Source organism: Cryptomeria japonica, chromosome 3, assembly GCF_030272615.1.
Source record: "Cryptomeria japonica chromosome 3, Sugi_1.0, whole genome shotgun sequence".
Lineage (NCBI taxonomy): Eukaryota > Viridiplantae > Streptophyta > Pinopsida > Cupressales > Cupressaceae > Cryptomeria > Cryptomeria japonica.
Window position 1 is genome coordinate 175,545,210 of NC_081407.1, and position 23,260 is coordinate 175,568,469.

At 33.6% G+C, this 23,260-nt stretch overlaps 2 protein-coding genes across 2 annotated transcripts; both read right to left on the minus strand.

Annotated features, from left to right (window-relative positions):
- Positions 1–2,602: 2,602 nt before the first annotated feature.
- On the minus strand, positions 2,603–3,812 carry LOC131029231 (endochitinase 4-like). The gene is given in 4 exon segments (XM_057959652.2): positions 2,603–3,076; positions 3,165–3,282; positions 3,382–3,755; positions 3,757–3,812. Coding segments are annotated over 4 exon segments (843 nt in total). The 3' UTR covers positions 2,603–2,781.
- A 14,813-nt stretch (positions 3,813–18,625) lies between these two features.
- Positions 18,626–19,925, minus strand: LOC131029230 (endochitinase 4-like). The gene is made up of 3 exons (XM_057959651.2): positions 19,439–19,925; positions 19,222–19,339; positions 18,626–19,112 (listed from the first exon to the last, which is right to left on the minus strand). The coding sequence occupies exons 1-3, from the start codon at positions 19,893–19,895 to the stop codon at positions 18,818–18,820; spliced, it is 870 nt and encodes a 289-aa protein (XP_057815634.2). The 5' UTR covers positions 19,896–19,925; the 3' UTR covers positions 18,626–18,817.
- Positions 19,926–23,260: the final 3,335 nt, after the last annotated feature.

Below are 23,260 nucleotides of genomic sequence, written 5' to 3' on the forward strand. Positions count from 1 at the left end.
ATTACCATTCGCCCATGCAATTATTTTTTGGGTTTTAAAAACAGTAAAATTCGCCAGGATTTTTCACAAACTTTGAGCAATCACGGCTAATTTGCCAACGGAGATTATTATTTTTCTCCGTAAACCGCAAAAATTTGCCAGTAAAATTAAAATTTTCCTCGGAATTATACAACTTTCGCCAGGTTTTTACACCTTGTCCAAGGGGGGGGTTTCTTAAAGTTTTCCCTGATGAGATCAAGGCATGAGAGAATTGGTGTATGAAATATGTAACTCTATTTGATTATAAGTTATATGTCAATTGGCTACCACCCACTAAAATGAAATAAAGAAAAAATATTATTAAAAAAACTCTACAAACACACCCTTTAAAGAGGTGTTTGATGTTTTGATTGTAAAAAGTTTCATATTTACCTAAAATGAAAGTTTGATTTATCTTTATTTTAGAAGATTATTTGTTTCATGTATGGATTGTATAATACCCAATATCTAAAAGATTAATCTTAAATAAATACATCAATCAATCTAATAACTACTTCACTCTGAATTAATACAATTCTTATCACAAATAACTAATATGATAAATTAGATCAATTAGTTATTATTTTCATTTAAATAAGATAAAATTTTGATAGAACCCAACCATGATACAAATGCATAACAAACTAAACTAACGTTATAGCAAAACAAAAAACAACAACAACAAAAAAAAAAAAAAAAAAAACTATCCAAGAAGAAAACAGGAAAACAAATCAAACTAGTGATTGATCCAACTTTATGGAACTTGTATATGAAACAGAATCTAACTTAGGAAGACATTATTTTTTCCTGCAAATTATGGGAGGAAAAAACGAAAAAAACGTTTTTTTTCTAGTTATTGTTGACCTGTGTTAGCTAGTGAAGTCTAAGAGGATTTTTTTTTATTTTTTTTCTGGTCTAATTATTGTTTCCATGTGTCAATGAATGAAGTCTAAGATACAAATTTATTGCTTACAACTTGTGGAATTTTTTTTTTCTGGTCTAATTATTGTGTTTTTCGAGAGATATTGCAATGCTTGCTCAAAGAAATGGTATTTGGTTAATCTATTTGTCTCTTTTCCCCTCTTAGGTATTGTTGACATGTCCATATACTTGCAGGTATCATACATTATTTCACATATCCTTTGCATTCTTCCACTTTTTTGGATTCTAAATGGTGGAGCATTCACGCCATTTGTTGTGGATGGGTATTTTTTCACACAAAGGAAAGGTGGCATATAGAGAAAAGGCAATCAAAAGAATTTTGACCGAGTGGCAAAAATATTTGTACAAAGATTGGTCAATTTTTGTATAGAGATTGGTTTTCCAGTTTCTTGGCATATTTGTTGAAATGTTATAGAGAATTTTGTATTATAAGTGTATCTAGAACCAGTCCTAGCAAGAAGAAATCTATTTCACTTTTATCTATTTGAGAAACTTTAGAAAATTTGTAGAAGGGAAACAATTCAAGTAGTATCCAATTGTTTCCCTAAAAATTTAAGAGGTTTCATGCATAAGAAATTATTATTTTAGAATTTCTTGAACATGGAATGTCATCTTATAATTGATTTCAATTTTGTTTTATACTATGCCTGGCCATTTCCATCATTTTCCTACATGATGTACTTTCGTTTCAGAGATCGCAAAATAGTTCTAGACCTCTATTTTCATATGCATGTACATTTCAGGCCTTTGTTTTACCTTAGTGCCCAATAAATCAAAAAAAACTTAATGTAAAATATTTATTCAGTATGTATGATATTCACAAAAGACTCATTTTTTCTCTTGCGCATTTTGTTGCAAGATTTCCATACTATGAAAATTTGTTAGTTTTTTGAGGGAAATTTTCATGAAATAATTTACTGAACCTACTGTCATGTAAATCATGGTTTTGTCCAACAATTATTCACTCTAGAATCTTAAAATCAATAATTTTAGTTGTATTGATTTTTTAGAACATTTTTTAATAAGATCTGTCAAAATTTGCATTCAATGTGCACTCAACTGATAAGACTGGCAGATTTTGGTAGAATAAATGGTTGCATCTGATTGGAGCTGTCTACCCATGCATACAATTTGTACTTGCTTGCATCAAAGAAGGTTAGGTTTGTGGAAATTTTTGTACTTCTTTTGTTAACAAAGATAAGATTTCTACAAACATTCTTAGGTTTTCTTAGATTACCTTTTTCGGATATATCTTGTCAAATAGAACTAGCAACTAACATGTCATAAATGCGATACACACAATCAATACAATGAACCGATTACATAAAGATTCTAAATTGAACCTTATATCACTTAATAAGCAAAGAAACAAAAAAAACTGTCTTTAAATTATTGAAATGAGTATAAATTTTAAAAGTATATATATGCAAACAAATTTCTAAAATTTTGGAACTAATAATATGTGGAAACATTTTAAGAAAACATCTCACAAATTTACTGATAATTTTCATTAAGCAGAATACTCCTGTCACCAAAACTAAGAATAAATTACTTAAATTAATACATACCTAATGCTTGTCAAAGCAGAATTTATCATGCAACTTTTTTAATTTGAAAGCAGCACTAGTTTAAACATCAAATATATCTATAAAACTGATCTCAGTATGAAATCAGAACATTTATTATTTTATAGGTCTGGTAAACTTTGAAGTATTGAGATGGAGATTATGTGAATTGGCAACTGCCTACGAACTATTTTTTTTCGTCCTTGGCATTGCTGTCTTATTCTAGGAATTAATATACTCAACAAAAAAAGGCAAATTAACATCGGAGATTCGATCCTGGGTCGACGTTGAGTTGCTGGCAAAACTTCTGGTAATAATTGACTCTGCTGGTCACAGTTGCAGCATTTCCACCGTCGCATTCCATGCTATTGATAGCTCTAATCGTGGCTCCAAAGCCTTGCCCAGATGTGATTGCTGTATGGCATTGGCTGTTCACCATCCAAAACCAGACCGCCGTCTTAAATGAGATGGTCGAGTCAGTGCCCACAATCTCTGGATTGTTCAGCCCATCAAATTTAATGTAGTTGCCTGCCGCCCCGTAGTTATAGTTCCTGTCATCACCTTACATTAGAATAGCTAAGCTATAGAGAGCAATGTTATAATATTTGATTGATTGAAAGTTAGAAACTGGTTACTGACCATGAGAGCTGCAGAGGGCCTCTGCCATGATAAGTCTTGCCGGAGGCGCAGGGATACTGAGTCTTGGAGGCATCGCAGTATATGCTGGTAGGATTCTGCTCTTCGATGTAGCAAAACCCTATTATCCAATACATACAATCCCTTTTATTAGTACTGCTGCTAGCAAAATTAACTTACAATAGATAGAAAACAACATAACTATGAATCAGATTGTTACCTCCAGTCTCATGAGCAGCATTAGCAAAGAAGGCAGCAATTTCTCTCTTATTAACATCAGAAGACCCAGATGTCCCAAAGCCATTGAAAGCGTTAGCAGCGCTAATAAAGGAATCGTAAGTATAAAACCCTTTTCCTGCACACCCACTGGCAGCTCCTCCAACTATAGAGTTAAAAACATCAGAGGAAACTATAGAGCCCACTCCAGTGCCAGTAGAAGGGGGAGAAGAAGAAGAAGAACAGGGGCCTTCTTTACAACCAGTCCCACAGTAGGCCTCTCCACTTCCACAGTATCCATACTGACTGCAACATAGTCCATTACATCCACAATTTTGACACACTCCCACATCCGCAAGCACTAATAAAACAAGCACATGCTGAAGAGGACCACAAGATCTTGCTCTTACTATTTTGTGTAGCCATGATTTGCATTCTGTGTTTATTCTCCTCCATTTGCTACCCTATTTATAATGGGTATTGTTTACTTCCGTGAAATACTCGGTGAGAGATTTTTGCGTAACGTTCACGTACCTTTACAGTCAAGTCAAGAGGATGAACTTCTAATTTTCAGGCGGCTACAATTATTTCTGGCATAGTTTTTCAAAATGCTACGACTCAATCACACGGATCATCTTGACTCGTAACCATAGGCATGCATCACTCTCCTGTTCAAGGGATATTCTGTTGGTATATTCTCTATAATCCATATCTCCTTGCAATGGTAAGAGCTTAATATTTTGCCAATCTTATTCAAACAGTCTATAGAACAGTACTAAGAGATTATTAATGATAATCGCATGTTCCAAAACAGATCTTTAGTACAGCATGTTAGTGACAGGTTAGTCAATCACAATCATTAATTACAAAATCGATGGTGTAAAACGCACGACTAATATGCATGTTAGTCAATCCATATTGTCTTTTTAGAACCAAAATAGACACTTCCGAATTTGTAAGACCTTTAAGGCATATATGATTTTCAATAGAGAACCCAACAAAACTGCTCAGTGATTCTTCCCAAATCTAGAACTTTAAGATCTGTCCAAAGATACTTTGTCAGCATTCAAGAACCTCATCTGTAAGTTTTCGCTATTAAGCCCATGTGCAAGCGTTTGAAACACGCCAGTGTTAAAAAAACACCCTGAATAAGTACAATATTTACAGGGAAGAATGAGGTGGAGACCAATATTTTAATTACAATCAACCCTAAACTTTATTTTATTTTTTCGTTTTTCAATTCTAACTGGTTCTAATTTCCATGTGATTCATTGAATAATTTCATGTTTTGGGTCGTTCTAGATAAACCTTACATTACATTTGACAATACTGCCGTGCATTGAAAATGCGAGCTTTTAGAAATTTATTTATTTTATGATTATTATTATAATATTTATTAAATTATATTTATGGTTTACAAGATAGATCCACACTTATGAAAAACATTTAGAGTCATGGATTCGACTTTAAAATAGTTTTACATAAGATTTTGGATAGTACACAAAGCAAAGATATTGTTTTCCATGCACCAAGTGGTCCAAATTTATGCTACATTAGATTTTTTCATGATCTACAATGGCTCTACAGATAATTTATCTAATCTATTGCATTTACTTTTCTAAGATAGTGTTATTTGTGTTCGCCCTAACCTAAAATTTTGATATTATCCTAATTTTGTGTTATTATTTGACCCTAATCGATCCATGTTAATTCAATAAGACCCATTAAATTAACATACAAATATTTTAATTATGCTCATATGTGCCCTTGTGTTAGCATCCTTAGCAATGTAGGTGTCCATGGCCCTATATTTTTCTATCTCAAATTTAACAATCATGGCAACCCCATGCGTTTACCTAAGAATTTTTTTATCATCTTATGTTGTATATTATAATCTACTAGTGACTTGATATTGCTCATGCAAACTAACACAATAGGAGAATTTATATTATTATTATCAAAAGTGCACTTAAGGGGGGTTATTAAAGTATCTTTTTTATTTCTTTATGCAAGATATTTTATTTTTCTTGTACACATATAATTAAGCTTGCTAAGGTTATTTAGGAATTTTAATTATGAGACCATATGACATATAAGGTAGCCTTATCTACCTTTGGGTAGTTTCAAAGTCTAACATGTCCTTTTTTATATTTGTGTCACCTCTCAAAGTACGTGTTTATCTTCATCTAAGTAGTTGCAACCATGTAATTTTTTATTTATCAAGTAAGTAAAACTCCCTCCTAATTTGAGCAATCAGAATTATTACACCTCTTGTATGTATATTCCCCTAGTTGTGTTGTATATACAACACACACCTCTCTTTTCTATTAGTCAAAAAGAATAATGTGAACATTGTGTATAATTGCTTGCATTTTGTCTCATAAGTTCTCCCTTTTCAAGATTCTCTATCTATTCCACTATTTTGATCTTTGATCATTTTTCGATTGGAGTGTTATGGTCTACAAACAATTATAGATCATGGCTCATATTCTTGTTTTCATCAAATCTCAAAGAATATCCGCTTTCCATTAAATATTAAATCTTGTGGAAACATGGTCAAATAAAGTGATATCAAACAAGAGCTTGAAAAGAAGAGAAAATGGCTAGCGAAAGAGAAGGCAAATTAATTAGAGATCATTACATGATCAAGGAATTTAAATGAGTTTTGTTTAACTCAAGCCAAAAATTGTTTCACATATATGAATGAGAATGATTGTGGTGATGGCCTATATTAGAATTGAAAAGACCCAATTTATTATGTATGTAGTAGCACACATCTCTCTCGCTAGTTACCCTACACATAAGAAAAATGTCATCTTTATCATATGCCATCTCCATCATATTAAATTCTCTACACATACTCCAAGTTGCAACAGGTAATGAATCAGCAATCCATCGCATAATAAATATCTTTCCACAATATTAAATTAGAATTATAGATACTAATAATAAAAAAGGAATAATTTTTAATATTTAAGAGGATCTAAATCACCTTGTTAGTAGGTTGAAACCTCAATCTACCACATGATAAAGCTACCTAAGACAAAAAGGTGATAGCCCCTCGATGTCTAACATCACATAGTTGCCAGAGAAAATAATTAGCTAGCCAAATAACACAAGAAGAAACAAAAATAAATAAGAATAATTTTGACCCTCATGATTATTGTTAACATCAATTGTATTGCCATAAGTCATAGGCTGGTTGATAATGGTTCAATTCTTAATGTGTGTAGCATTGATTTGTTGTGTAAAATTAATGTGGATACTTCTCTTATTCAATATGATTCTCTTTCTAAAAGGCATTAAGTGTTATGGTGAGCGAGAGTGGGACATCTACTATGGTTTCTACTACTGGTGAGGATGCAAGGGAGGCAGAGGGAGACGATAGGGACAGCGACAGTGCTGCTTGCCTGGCCCAAGCTCTCTGCCATTTTTCTCCTGCATAGGGGCTCTCCTTTCCCACCTCGCTCACAGCCCAGATGGCCTGGTTCTAGGATGGATGGGGAGTTTGGTGTTCCTCAAGCCCAAGAGTGGTATTTTGCGGGGAGTCCTATGCTGATCTAGCCCAGGTGGGGATGTTTTGTGCTGACCATTTCCAAGTGGGACGGTAGGTCCCTTTCTCTGGTTCTGCCCTTGTTCTATGTGGCACCAATGTGTGTGGACTCAAAGCTGGCTTTTGGGTCTATTGTGATTTTGGCAAGAGGGTTCTTGTGGATCGTTCTTTTTGGCAGGGTCTCTTATTAAATAAAAAGAAGAAGATCTCTATGCTTTGTGGGAAAAAGAAATTCAATTCCCCGCTTCCAGCATCTAATCAAGACAATATGGCTATCAAAAAGAGAAAACAAGAGAGCAAAGAAGACAATAGTGGCCCATCAAGGTTTGATGGTGAATAGCAAGACATGGATATCTGAATTAAAATCCCAATTGATATTAAAAGGATTCCCTAGTGGATAAGGACATGGGATCCTTGGTGGAAAATGTAGGGGACGTGGAAAAAGTGGTGAAAGAAGTGGTTGATGGACATAACAACTTTTTCAAATGGATGGTGTCAGACATTTTGAGGCTGAAATGTAAAATCAATGATTTGACTCTTGGACAAAGCACTATGAACACCCCTTCTTCAGATAATGTGAATAAGTTGTTGGATCTCAGTAAGAAGTTGGCTATGGATGTGAAGGCCATGAAAATTGACCATGAGGAGAAATTCAAGAACCCGAAAATGGTGATGGAAAAGATCAATGAAAACCTAAGAACGGTTATTGCAATCAGTAAGACAGTCATGACAAACAACATGAAGGGACTTCAAAGGCTAAATGAAAAGCTCAATCCCTCAATTTCTCCCCCTCGTCTACTCATGCCTTCATATCATTCTGTAGAAAAGGAAAGAAGGAAAAGGTGCTTAATCTAGAGAATGAAACTGATGCCATTTTGGGATTGTTGGCTCGCACTTGTAGTAAGGACAAAGGTAATCTAGTGAATGCCAACATTATTGAGGACTTATCTAAGACTAATAGGAATTTTATAAATAAAAATGTTAATTCTGACCAAAGGTTGGATAATTTTATGTATTTTCTAGGTCGTTGGACACTATTTTGTTTTGTTGGTTTCCTACTAGCTCGATGTGGCTTAGTGTTTGGTTCATCCTCGTGACTAGTTCTTTTGTCTAGGTTTCAGATTCATGTAAACCCTAATTTACACTAATCAAAAAAATATAATATATAAAAATAATGATAATTAAAACTAGAGAATCAATACCTTTATTTGATAGATTACAATAAAAATTTATAATGAAATAAAAAATAAACCAAAATAAGTGATATAACTATTTATGAATTTCCAAAAATAACTCACTAAATCATGACAAGTGACTTACCCCAATATTATACATAAATTATGTCATGTTATCAATGATGTTGATGAGAAACTTGTTGGAACATGATTGTCATTGAGCCAAAAGATCGACCTGTTAATGCTCGATATAGTCGCGTGACACATAGAATCCACAGGAGGTGATTAAGCCATGTTCCAAACTTGTTACTTGCACTACACAACACAAGGAGACCAAGGGTGCACACCTTGCAAAAAAAAACTTATGGGTATATTTTGTAAGAAACTAATGTTTGCAAGTTAAAAAATTTTTTTAGGCATGTAGCAAGGAATATTCAAACTACTAGAGTCTCCTTCTCACTTCTTAATGTTATACAGACTTACCTCCTCTCTCTCTCTCTCTCTCTCTCTCTCTCTCTCTCTCTCTCTCTCTCTCTCTCTCTCTCTCTCTCTCTCTCTCTCTCTCTCTCTCTCTCTCTCTCACACACACACACACACACACATACAATAATTGGCTACTTTTAGACTCTACTATGGAAATGTATCATTATGTCTCTTAGTAACTCCTTTCCCATCATCATAGCCATGAGCTCCTTCAATAAAGAAAGATCTTGCCACTTACAGATCAAATATTTTAAATTTTGATTAAATTATAAATGAATTTAATTATTAATTATAATTATAAGAATCCATAATAATTACTCAAGAAAGAAAAACAGGTTTGTGACAACTTATCTCTTACTATTGAAAAAATGTAATTGCCTCCTTTCTAATGGAGTGACCACATTAACAAAAATAAATAGTTGTGTCATTGTGCTATGAGAAATACATCATGATGAATTTCAATTGACCAAAGTGTTGGAATCCAAGAATATTGAGAGGGGGGGACGAGGGGGTGAATTAGTGTTATGTCGGTTAAAGTATTTTTAACCTTATTAACACAACAAATTAGCAACCGGTAAACATAAAAGCATATAACAATAAGCAACAATGCAACCACAAAGATGAAAACCATAACACCACATGTTTATAGGTGGAAAACCTCAAATAGGAAAAACCATGGTGGGATTTGAGACCCACAATATCTATCCATTGATCAGATGAATAAATATTACAATAAGGGGTCTGCACATGCAAGAAGGCCAACAACAGGTAGAGTGCACTTCTCATCACAAAAGGAGTCTCACTAACTATAGAAAATATCACACTACAATCCGGAATGAAGATTGAACTGCAAGAATGGCATCTCCTATGCCTGAGTACAATTCTAGTTAAATTCAATACCAGAGGCCTTAAACCTCTTCCACGAACCCAATTCGATCACCTATGATCAACCAAAACCTCTTCATATGATTACAACATTATTCGCACATAGATAATCCTATATCCCATAAGACCACGATCTACAAAGAGATCTTACATCACATTAATACCAACCCTGGACCTAAACAATTAGGTCAGCCACCTAAAAGATAATATAATAAATTAATAACTTAAACCCGCAATCTAATAATCAACCAAGTTGTCTTGAGACTGAAACAACATAATCCAATCAATAAATCCAACTGGTAACGCATCGGGAGCATCAACCCACACGTTACATAAAACCGGTTCATAACCTAATAGAATAACCACCGAACCTAAAATAGGTCGCCATAAGAAAAATGAAACACCACGAACAAATAGAGCACGAATATGATAACCATCAGCATCCTGGTAATCTTCTAGAAGTTGCACCAACACCACTTATCGGATTCATCAAAAGATCTCCAAACAAGTGTTGTCAATAAAACCCTTACCGGTAACCAAAAGGCTTACTAAAAAAAATGATAGCTCCTGAGTCATCAAATCCTAAATCAAATGAATGTGATACACATTAGAACACATGAATAACCAATTAAAACTAATTCCACAAACCGGAACATATCGAAGAAGATCTCTAGATCAACATCATAATCCAACCACTCTATCAGAAATTGGTAGGCAGCAAAACAACTAGTTTTGACATCAATGACAAACATCAATGCAACACATAATCAATTCCTCCAAATTGCCAACAATCTCCCCCTTTGGCATTGATGGAAACACTAGATGTGAAAAACATCCAAGTGCTAAGAAATGCCAAACAAGTCTCCCTCAATGGAAGACATCCAACAATCTCCCCAAGATGATATGACAATGAAGTTCCGAACCAAATATCTCTGTACCAATTAGCCATCCATAGACCTGAACCAAACTCCCACAATGAGATACAACCAATCTAAAATTTTGTTCCTCATCCTTGTGCCAACAATCTCCCCCTTAGACTGATATCTTTGTTAAGCTTTGTTTATCACATAAATATCTCTCCCCCTTTGACATCAATGCTAGAAATATGACATAAACATCAAAGAAAAATTATAAATCCTATGAACCACATAGCTAACTACTCCCCCTAAGTAGTAGCATAAACACGTCAATCTGGAATGAATAATACCTCTTTAAATGCATACCAAATTGATGCCAATTAGCATCACTTAAGTCTCTACCGGAGGGACAGAAACTCCCATCTGTCTCTGAAGTACTCAAATGATTCCTCAAATTAATTTGACTTCATTTTCTTCCACCTACTCCTTTAGAAAAATATACTTGATAGAAATGTGCATTATCTTAGAATGAAATGTTGGATTGTTTGATATGTCAATAGCAGCAAAGTTATCACAGTGAATAACTATCAGTTCATTGCAATCTACCGTTATATCCTTCAACATTTACTTCATACATAGAACTTTGTACAGTTAGTAGCAGTAGTAACGTACCCAGCTTCAGCAGTAGATAAAGAAGTACATGACTGCTTCTTTCTAATCCATGAAACAAGTTTCTTTCTAAGATAGAAATCTTCACCGGATGAGCCTATCTAGTTACCTATAATTCTAGCCCAGTCCACATCTTAGCATGCTCATAGTGTAAAGTCTTCATAAAACAAAAACCATACCTGAAAGTCCTTGAAAATATCTGAAAATCCTATCTACCACAGCAATGATTTAACATAATCAATTCCTTCCTTCTGAGAATATCCTTTGTAAACCAATCAATCCTAGTTCCAATAACATCCAAGTCCATGTGTTGTCCTTTTCTAGCTAATCCAATTCCTCTTCCATAGTTTACTTCCAACATTCATCCTTACAAGCTTCAATAACTGATGCTGGTACAATTAAAGAAATTAAGCATACCTCATGAATTGCCAACCTTCTTCTTGTCCAATTATCTGATCTTCTAGATGATTCAATCTTAAATACCTAGGAGTCTTCTATCTTTTTGTTTCTCTGCTCTGATCTTCAGTTACTATTGAATTTTCTGACACTGTCGCTGTAACTGGTTCAATATTTTGTTCCGATACAGGTGCTACCAATTTATTTATGACCATTTCCACTTCCGGTTCTCACTTATAAGTTCTAATTTGACCTTTGTTCATCTCATCCACCTTGACATTAGTGCTCTCCATAATTCTCTACAATCTCTTATTATAACATCTATATGCTTTTCTTTTATTAGAATAACCAAGAAATAGCCCTTCATCACATCTAGCATCAAACATCCAATTCACTATCAAAGATTCTGAAATACTTAATTGAAGATGTATTACCAAACCATAACTCATAAAGTGAGTTACTGGTAAACCAAACCAGATCCAAGATCCAACAAATCTTTGCATATTGACCTTAAAATTGACTTCTCCAAAGATCTTAAACAGGGTTTCAGACTACTACCAAGGGCAATGCAATATTTGTCATCAATTTTCCTCCCCCTAAGGCAAATGCCTTAGTTTTCGGATGAGTTTCCTGCCAGTGTAGGAATATTCTTCTTTGTCAATTGAGTAACCGAGGTATATCATTCAACCAAATGAACATCTAGGGAAATTGATTCTGTCGCTTGAGCCTCAGACTTCATAACCCACTTCTTCTCCTGCTCCTTTGGGACATCATCAACCTTATGCTTTTCCTTCTCATTAGATTTATCACTTCTTTCTGGTAGGTTCTTGGTTCTACAAAATTTAGCAATATGTCTTACATTGTTGCATGCATAACAAGAGACATTGTTCTTCTGAATTGTCTTACTATAACCTTGACCATTCCTCAACCTACATTGATTAGCCATATGTCCAAACTTTCCACATGCATGACATCTCACATTCATTCTAAAATCTTCTATCCTATGACCATACTTATTACAATTTGAACACTGACCAGGAACTGCATTATTATTCTGATTTGCTCTATTTCTACAATGTCTTGCCATATGACCAAATTTATTGCAAACAAAACATCTACCATTAAATTTATGTGCATTGGGTTGCCTTACTGATGTTTTTTGATTCTAGATGACCTTCTGATTGGATGTCTCATCCTAATTTGTAGTACTGGAGCTTTCTCCATACTCAAATCAAAGACCTCTAGTGTCTCCAGTGTCCCTTTGATCCTTCAGTAATTCATAAAGCTTAGCAGAACTAGCCCTGAACTTATCTTTGTATTCATTTGTAGCATCTAGATCTCCTCTTAGGACTGTCACCATTATTTCCAACTCTTTCTCATTGTTTTGTGATTGCACCAATTCAGTTCTTAACACATCATTATCATGTGCCAGCCTAATGCATTCTTCAGATTTGTCTTTCAAAGATATAGCAATATTTTCTTCATTCTTCTTCCGATCTTCAATTTCCTTGGACATCCTCATAGTCATAGCTTGCATCTCATTCTTTTGACTCAGCTTCTAACATTGTAAAAGTTTCTTACTTTTAGCTTGGGCAAATGACAACCTATCCTACAGAGTAAAACTTAATTCCTTCGTAGATCTCAACTCATCTTGTAGCTTCATGTTCCTCAACCTTTTAGTATCATAGTCTTCAAGAGCTACTTGAAGTTCCTTCCTTAAACTTATCTCCAGAGATTTTGGATACACGATCTTCTTGAAGCTATTAGACTTATTTCGAGGCACCAGGCTCTGATACCAATTGTTGGAATCCAAGAACACTGAGAGGGGAGGGGGGGGAATCAGTGTTCTATCGGTTAGAGTATTTTTAACCTTATTAACACAACAACTTAGCAACTGGTAAATATAAAAGCATATAACAATAATCAACAATGCAACCAAAAAGATGAACACCATAACACCATAGATTTATACATGGAAAACCTCAAAGAGGAAAAACCACTGTGGGATTGGAGATCTACAATATCTATCCACTGATCAGATGAATAAATATTACAATAAGGGGCCTGCACATGCAAGAAGGCCAATAGCCTAGAGCGCACTTCTCATCACAAAACAAGTCTCACTGACTACAAAAAACATTGGACTACAATCTAGAATGAAGATTGAACAAGAAGAATAGCATCTCCTATGCTTGAGTACAGTTTCGGTTAAGCTCAATACCAGAGGCCTTAAACCTCTTCCACAAACCCAATTTGATCACCTATGATCGACCAAAACCTCTGCATATGATTACAACATTATTCGCACACAAATAATCCTATATCCCATAAGATCACGATCTACAAATAGATCTTACATAACATTTATACCAACCCGGGACCTAAACAATTAGGTTGGCCACCTAAAAGATAATAAAATAAATTAATAACTTAAACCCGCAATCTAATGATTAACCAAGTTGTCCTGAGACCAAAACAACATAATCCAATCAATAAATCCAATCGGTAACACATCAGGAGCATCAACCCATACGTTACATAAAACTAGTCCATAACCTAACAATATAACCACCGAAACTAAAATAGGTCGCCATAAGCCAAGTGAAACACCACAAACAAATGGAACACAAACATCATAACCATCAGCATCCTAATAACCTTCTAGAAGCTGCACCAACACTACTTGTCAGATTCATCAAAAGGTCTTTAACAAAGTGCTGCTGGTAAAACCCTTACTGGTAACCAAAAGCCTTACTAGAACAAATGATAGCTCCTGAGTCATCAAATCCTGAACCAACTGAATGTGATACACATAAAAACACATGAATAACTAATCCAAACCAATTCCACAAACCAGAACATACTAGAGAAGATCTCCATATCAACATCATAATCCAACCACTCTACTGGAAGCCGGTAGGCAACAAAACAACTAGTATTGACATCAATGCAACACATAATCAATTCCTCCAAATTGCCAACACAAAGGAGGTTAATAAATAATAGAAGATTTATATCTAAGATTTCTTTTATTGTATATTCAATTAGTCCTACTCATCATAGATAATGAGAGTAATAATTTAATCACACTAGACTTTTTCTTGTTATTTTCTTGTCACCAAAACTAAGAAGAAATCACTTAAATTAATATAAACCTAATGTTTGTCAACACATAATTTAACAAGAACCATTTTTAATTTGCAAAGAGCACTACTTTAAACATCAAATATATCTAAAAACCTGATCTAAGAATGAAATCGGAACACTTATTATATTATTGATCTGGTAAAGTATTGAGATGGAGGTGATGTGAATTGGCAACTGCCTACATATTATTTTTTACGTCGTTGGCATTGTTTTTCTTATTCTAGCAATTAATGATACTCGAACAAAACAAAAAAAAAGGCAAATTAACGTCGAAGATTCGATCCTGGGTCGATGTTGAGTTGCTGGCAAAACTTCTGATAATAATTGACTCTGCTGATCACAGTTGTAGCATTTCCACCATCGCATTCCATACTATTGATATCTCTAATCATGGCTCCAAAGCCTTGGCTAGATGTGATTGATGTATGACAGTTGTTATTCACCATCCAAAACCAAACTGACATCTTAAATGAGATGGTGGAATTAGTGGCCACAATAAAATGAATTAAATGATCCTAAAACTACCAAATAAATGTAAAAAATGTTTTATAGTTCAAAATATCTATATGTGAAGAAACAAATAAAGATCTAGCACTAGGTATTACAATAATATAATATATAAAAATATTTTGGGGTCTACTGACCTTCTGCGACATGCTCATAGATTGGTTTGTAGGCCCAATATGGGAGGTGATCGAAATAGATTGAAACTCACTTCATATGAGAAATGGAGGAATAATATTGAAGTGTGGGATGAGGTTTTTGGCAGAGGGATAACTCCCTACATTGAAAAAATTCATAGCCATGACCCTAGGGTACAAGGCAATTCATCAGGAGTTGGAAGAATGGTACCTTACAGGCGTTTGGATAGGAATTTGTGGTTCATGAAACCCTCATCATAGAGGCTACTAGGGTGCTCATGGATGGGAGAAAATTCGTATAGGGATAGGAAAGCCATGGAGGAAGCCCTTGAGATTTTGTTTAGAAAAATGAGAGGGATAAAGTTCGTTGCACAAAGGACGGAGGATACAATCACAATGATCTCAAGTCTCTGTAGGCTGATGTCACTAAGGTGATCATGAGGTAAATAGCCTGAGATGGTCACTATAAGAGTATTTTCACTTATCACTTTGGTATTTTGAATCACTTCAGTCATGATAGGTATATTTTTATTATGTTTTACCTACTTTCTTCTTTGAACAATAGTCTTAAAGCCCATTTGAAAACAAAAATTTCCCTTGTTCTTCATGAGGGGTTAATTCTTCTGATAATAGAGTATTGTAACTCTTTCAAGATTAGGTTGCACCCCATGACTTCTAAAAAGAATAGTATCCATTGAACTCAGAATGTCCATTGACATTATATTGATGCATCCAAAAGTTGGAGTCTTCTAATGAAGAGGCTTTTCACGTAGGCACCCACAAAAAACCTAGCAAGGACTCTACCCGAGGTAATGGATATGAAACTGGCAAGGAGAACTTAGATAAGGTAGACTCTGATTATACCCCATCTATAGAGTTTGTCCCTAACTTCTTAAGCCCTAGCTCTATTAAGGAAGGCAAAGAACATGTGTTGCCAAGCTCCTTAGGTCAAAGAAAGAAAAAATAGAAGAGTTATGTGCTGGATGGGAAAATAAATTCAATTCCCCCCTTCCAGCGCCCAATCAAGACAATATGGCTATCAAAAAGAAGAAACGAGAGAGAAAAGAAGATAATAGTGGCCCACCAATGTTTGATGGTGAACAACAAGACATAGACATATGTATTAAAATCCTAATTGATGTTGAAAAGGGTTCCCTAGTGGGTAAGGACATGGGATCCTCAGTGGCAGATGCAGGGGATGTGGAAAAAGTGGTGAAGGAAGTGGTAGATGGACATAACAACTTTTTTAAATGGGTGGTGTTAGAGATTTCGAGGCTGAAATATAGAATCAATTATTTGACTCCTGGATAGAGCACTATGAACACCCTTTCCTTAGATAAGGTGAATAAGTTGTTGGATCTTAGTAGGAAGCTGGCTATGGATGTGAAGGCCATGAAAATTGACTGTGAGGAGATATTCAAGCACCTAAATATGGTGATCGAAAAGATCAATAAAAACATGAGAGTGTTTATTGCAATCAATAGGAAAACCATGACAAACAGCACAAAGGGACTTTGGAGGCTAAATGAAAAAGTGCAATCCCTTAATGTCTCCCCTTCAGCTACTAATGCCTCCCCCTCCATATTAGTCTGTGGCAAAGGAAAGAAGGAAAAGACGCTTAATCTAGAGAATGAAATTGAAGCCATTCTATGATACTCGGCTTGCACTTGTAGCAGGGATAAAGGTAACCTAGCAAATGTTGGCATTATTGAGGACTTATATGAGATTAATAGGAATTTTATAGATAAAAATATTAAGTCTAACCAAATGTTGAACAGTTTTATGTAGTTTATGGGTCATTGGACACTATTTTGTTTTGTTATTTTTCTACTGGCCCTCTGTGTCTTAGCATTTGGTTTGTCCTCATGACTAGCTTTTTTGTCTAGGTTTCGGGTCCATGTAAAACCTATTTACTCTAATCAAAAAATATAGTATATAAAAATAGCCAAAATTAAAACTAGAGAATCAATACCTTTATTTAATAGATAACAATAGAAATTTATAATGAAATAAAAAGTAAACCAAAAGAAATGATATGACTATTTATGGATTTCCAAAAATAAAACTCACTAAATCACGACAAGTTACTTACCCTATATTATACATAAGTTATGTCATGTCATCAATGATGTTGATGAGAAACTTATGTGCAGAGTTTGTAAGAAACTAATGTTTGCAAGTTAAAATTTATTTTTAGGCATGTGGCAACGAATATTCAAACTACTAGACTCTCCTTCTCACTTCTTAATGTTATAGAGACCTACCTCTTTTTATAAGTGATAAAAATGACTTTCCTTGCCTTCTTCCCCACTAATAGTGGATGGAGGATGATGTCTTTTTAAATACCTCTCTCTCTCTCTCTCTCCTCCCACAATAATTGGCTACTTTTAGCCTCTATTATGGAAATGTACCATTATGTCTCTTCCTAACTCATTTTCCATCATCAGCCATGGGCTCCTTCAATAAAGAAAGATCTTGCCAGTTACACATTAAATCTTTTAAATTTTGATTAAATTATAAATGAATGCAGTTATATAAAAAAATATGAATTATATTGTAAGAATGCATAATAATTACTAAAGAAAGAAAAAAAGGGTTGTGAGAATTTATCTCTTACTGTTGAAAAAATGTAATTGCCACCTTTCTAAGGGAATGACTACATTTACAAAAATAAATAGTTGTGTCATTGTGCTATGAGAAAGGCATCATGATGAATTTCAATTGACCAGAAGGAGGTTAATAAATAATAAAAGAGTTATATAATCTTTATTTTATTGTATATCAATTAGTCCTCATCATGGGTAATGAGAGTAATAATTTGATCTTGAATTTGTTAATCCATGTATTTTTTTCTATTCACAGGACTTTTTCTTGTAACGTGGTTTGACAAATTTTACTTCATTTCCTTATTGATAATACAAAAGATAATAACTAAGAAAAATATTTAAAATATGTTGACAAGCACATATGATTTCACTTCATTTTAATCATTAATTTTAAATTTTATGAAATAATACAATAAAATTAGATTATCCCAAAAAAAAAAAAATTAAAAAGCCTCATTAATATTTTTAGAGATTTACATCTATATAATAATTACAGAGATAATAATATTTATGTTTTATTTATAAAAATTAACAAACAAATATATATTTTAAAAACTAAAATTATTTTTCAAATATTAAACTAAATAATATTAATTAAGATAATATTTAATTATATAATAATCTTATAAATGTTTAATCAATGAAAAATTAGATTTACTTTAATTTAAATAATAACTGGAATCACTTAAAGAAAACGTCACAGAAAATTACGCATAATTTTCATTCGGCAAAATACCCTGTCACCGAAACTAAGAAGAAATCACTTAAATTAATACAAACCTAATGCTCGTCAACACAGAATTTAGCAAGCACCATTTTTAATTTGCAAAGAGCACTAGTTTAAACATCAAATATATCTAAAAAACTGATCTCTGTATGAAATCAGAACACTTATTGTATTATCCGTCTCGTAAAGTACTGAGATGGAGGTGATGTGAATTGGCAACTGCCTACGGACTATTTTGTTCATTATTGGCATTGCTCTCTTATTCTAGGAATTGACAATACTCGACCGAAGGAAAGGCAAATTAACATTGAAGATTCGATCCTGTGTCGACGTTGAGTTGCTGGCAAAACTTCTGATAATAATTGACTCTGCTGGCCACAGTTGCAGCATTTCCACCGTCGCATTCCATGCTATTGATAGCTCTAATCGTGGCTCCAAAGCCTTGCCCAGATGTGATTGCTGTATGGCATTGGCTGTTCACCATCCAAAACCACACCGCCGTCTTAAATGAGATGGTCGAATCAGCGCCCACAATCTCTGGATTGTTCAGCCCATCAAATTGAATGTAACTTCCTGCCGCCCCGTAGTTATAGTTCCTGCCATCACCTTACATTAGAATAGCTAAGCTATAGAGAGCAATATTATAACATTTGATTGATTGGAATTTGAAAATTCATTATATAGGAATTTAAAATGATTGCTCACCATGAGAGCTGCAGAGGGCCTCTGCCATGATAAGTCTTGCCGGAGGCGCAGGGATACTGAGTGTTGGAGGCATCGCAGTATATGCTGGGTGGATTCTGCTCTTCGATGTAGCAAAACCCTATTATCCAATACATACAATCCCTTTTATTAGTACTGCTGCTAGCAAAATTAACTTAAAATAGATAGAAAACAACATAACTATGAATGAGATTGTTACCTCCAGTCTCATGGGCAGCATTAGCAAAGAAGGCGGCGATTTCTCTCTTATTAACATCAGAAGACCCAGATGTCCCAAAGCCATTGAAAGCATTAGCAGCGCTAATAAAGGAATCGTAAGTATAAAACCCATTTCCTGCACACCCACTGGCAGCTCCTCCAACTATAGAGTTAAAAACATCAGAGGAAACTATAGAGCCCACTCCAGTGCCAGTAGAAGGGGGAGAAGAAGAAGAAGAACAGGGACCTTCTTTACAACCAGTCCCACAGTAGGCCTCTCCACTTCCACAGTATCCATACTGACTGCAACACAGTCCATTACATCCACAATTTTGACACACTCCCACATCTACAAGCAGTAATAAAACAAGCACTACAGATGCTGAAGAGGACCAGAAGATGTTGCTCTTACTATTTTGTGTAGCCATGATTTGCATTCTATGTTTATTCTCCTCCATTTGCTACCCTATTTATAATGGGTATTGTCTACTTACGTGTAATACACGGTGAGAGAGATTTTTGCGTAACATTCACGGAGCTTTAGAGTCAAGTCAAGAGGATGAACTCCTAAATTTCAGGCTGCTACAATTATCTCTAGCATGGTTTTTCGAAATGCTACGACTGAATCAAACAGATGATCTTGACTCGTCATCATGAAAAAGGTAGGCATGCATCACTGTCCTATTGAAAGAGATTTTCTGTTGTTTTGGTGATGGACCATAGGGTTTAAGAATAATAGATTAATAAAGCCAACCACATGCATTTAGAATTTGTAGGACCTTTAGGTAATATCTGATTTTCATTAGAGAACACAACAAAACTGTTCACGATTCTGCCCAACATCTAGAGAAGGGCAGATGTAGAACATGTAAATGTGCAAGCGTTTGAAACACGCCAGTGTTATAAAAATACCCTCAATAAGTACAATATTTACAGGGAAGAATGAGGTGGACACCAACATTTTGATTACAAGCAACCCTAAATTGTTTTTTTTTTGGTGTTTTTCAATTCTAAATGGTTCTAACTTCCATGTGAATTCATTGAATAACTTAATGTTTTGGGTCGCGCTTCTGGATAAACCTTTACATTTGACAATACTGCCCCGCATGGAAAATGCGACCTTTTAGAATTTTAGGCATTTTGTGAGAGGATGATAATCTTGTTTCATATAGTTGTCTTATTTTGACAATTATTTTTAAAGTATCTTTTTTGGAAGACTTTCAAAGATCAGGTCTTTCCTTTGCACCATCATTCGATCTTGACAATCAAATTTGTTTTAAGAGATTTGTATGTATTCAAGTAAACGATTTCAAATTAATTTGGTAAAAATTTATATCAATTTTTTTCATCTTGTCCTAAGCTTATATTCATCTTGTTTCAAGTTTATGTCGAGAGAATATTTTTATATTGATAAATATTATATTTTTGTGTGATATTTATTTTTTATGTTTAATATTATAATATTTACCAAATTATATTTTTGGGTTATAAGATGGATTTGCATCTTTGAAAGAGACCTAGAGACATGTATACATCTTTTAAATAGTTATACTAATACATAAGATTTTAGATAGTACACAAAGTAAGGATATTATTTTTTATGCCTAGAATGATCAAAATCTAAGCTACACTAGATTTTTTCATGATCTACAGTAGCTCTAGAGATATTCAATCTAATCTATTGCATTTACTTTTCTAAGATAGCATTACTTGTGTTGGTCCTACTCTAAAATTTGAATAAGACTCATCAATCCATGTTAATTCAATAAGACTCATTAAATTAATATACATTTATTTTAATTATGCCCTCTTGTGTATTCATATGTGCCCTTGGGTTAGCATCCTTAGCAATGTAGGTGTTCATAGCCCTATTTTTGAATCTCAAATATAATAATCATGGTAACCCCATGTGATTGCCTAAGATTTCCTTTATCATCTTATGTTGTCTATTCTAATCTACTAGTAAACTGATATTGCTCATGAAAAGTAACACAATAGGAGAATTTATATTATTATGATGATTTGTAATGAAATAGTTGGTGAGAGTGAATGGATTAGATAGTGTCTTCTTATTCCTCATTTAAATTCATGGTATCCATGAAACAATAATTATACATTTACTAATGTGATGGAAACTTATGTGCTTTCCTTAACTCACAATAATGGTTCCCACTTTTTTGCCACTTTTGACACTGAGATGAACATTTTTAAAATAATCTTCAACTTCCGAGAACTATAACTTTTAAACTATTAAAAATTTGAAGATTATGTAAATTAGTGATTTGTAGCATTTTGTTTGTATATTCTATATACATTTTTTTCAATTTTTTTTTAAGGACTTTTTTTAAAAAAATCCATCTCCCTCGAAAAGTAGTTTTTTACAACAAACTACATTTTTTAAGAGTGACGTGCCTCCCGAAACACATAACTTTTTTTCTATAAATGATTAAAACTCAATTCTTTCGAATTTTGGTTTTTAACATCAATATCCAGGGCTTGCATTTGGTTTGATAGTGATATGTTCAATATTTTTTATTTTATAAAGTTTTGAAATCTGACCAGTCATAATTCAGACATAGGTTTAAGTTTGAACACATAACTTGTTCTATATATATCAAAATTCAATTTTATTTTTTTTGTTAGAAAGAAGACATCAATACCTAGGGCTTAGATTTTTTTAGAATTTTTTTGAATTAGTTTCTTATTTTTCCCAATGCATTGAACAGAGAAGTTCATGTTCAGTGAAAAACCAATTTTCCATAAAATTAAAAAAACAAGAACATAATAAATTCAAAATATAACAAAATTATGCTTGTTGGAAAGCTTGCTCTGAGTAATACCATCTAATATTTTTGGGTTATCAAGATTATTTCATTCATGCTTTGAACCAGAGCTCCGAAGTCATAAATTCTTTAGAACTCTGAAAAATTTTGGGAGAAACCTCTAAGAGTACGATTCGAATGAATAGTGCTTCGATCAAATTGGGTTCGCTCGAACCATAAAGGGTTCGAGCGAACCCCCATTCGCTCGAACCCACCGGCTTAATTTTGGCCCGTACTTTTTTGTAACAGTCAGGTTCGAACGAACCCGACCATTTTTAACTGTCGGGTTTTGTTCGAACCCTGGCCGACACAATTTTTTTTTTTTTTCATTTGTGGAGTCATATAAATGTCCATAATTTTTTTCATTTTTTATCACACAAATGATTAAATTTTTGGATGAGAGAAGACATTTGAAAATTATTTTGAGGGCAATAAATTGTAGATATTTGAAGGTTTTTTTAAAAGCATGGGGAACAAGAAGAGAAGGCAAAATAAGACTTCAATGAATTATTCTCCCGAAATGGAAGAAAGATATCGAGAACAAAGAAGACAAAGATATCATGATGCAAGTATGTATTTTTATTTTTATTTCTATTTAATTTATATGTATTACGTACCAAAAATAGTGTTTATTTGTTAGTATTAATTAGTTCAATATTTTTTATCTAATATTTTTAATGAAAATTAATTTAAAAAATCTTAATTAAATTAATTGGAAATAATAGGATTAAAAATAACCTCGTTTTAATTGGAAAGCATAATTAATTTGAGATAATATGTGTATTTGCAAATTTCAAATTCCATTAACTTGCTTGTTGTGTAATTGCATTTTTCTCCTATATAATTAAGTCCATTTATAATAGATAAGACCTATTAAGTCATAAAATTAATAAGACCTATTATGTCATAATTTAGGTTCTAACTTATATATATTGAATATTTAAGACATGTACTTAATTTCATGTGATAGGTCCTTTAATATCACATAATATATTTGTCTT

Excerpts from the sequence above, each read along its gene's own strand:
- LOC131029230 (XM_057959651.2), bottom strand. The coding sequence starts at position 19,895 with ATGGAGGAGAATAAACATAGAATGCAAATCATGGCTACACAAAATAGT. Across the intron at positions 19,340-19,438 it reads TGCTGCCCATGAGACTGGAG|GGTTTTGCTACATCGAAGAG; the intron begins GTAACAATCTCA and ends ATTGGATAATAG. Across the intron at positions 19,113-19,221 it reads GGCCCTCTGCAGCTCTCATG|GAACTATAACTACGGGGCGG; the intron begins GTGAGCAATCAT and ends AGGTGATGGCAG.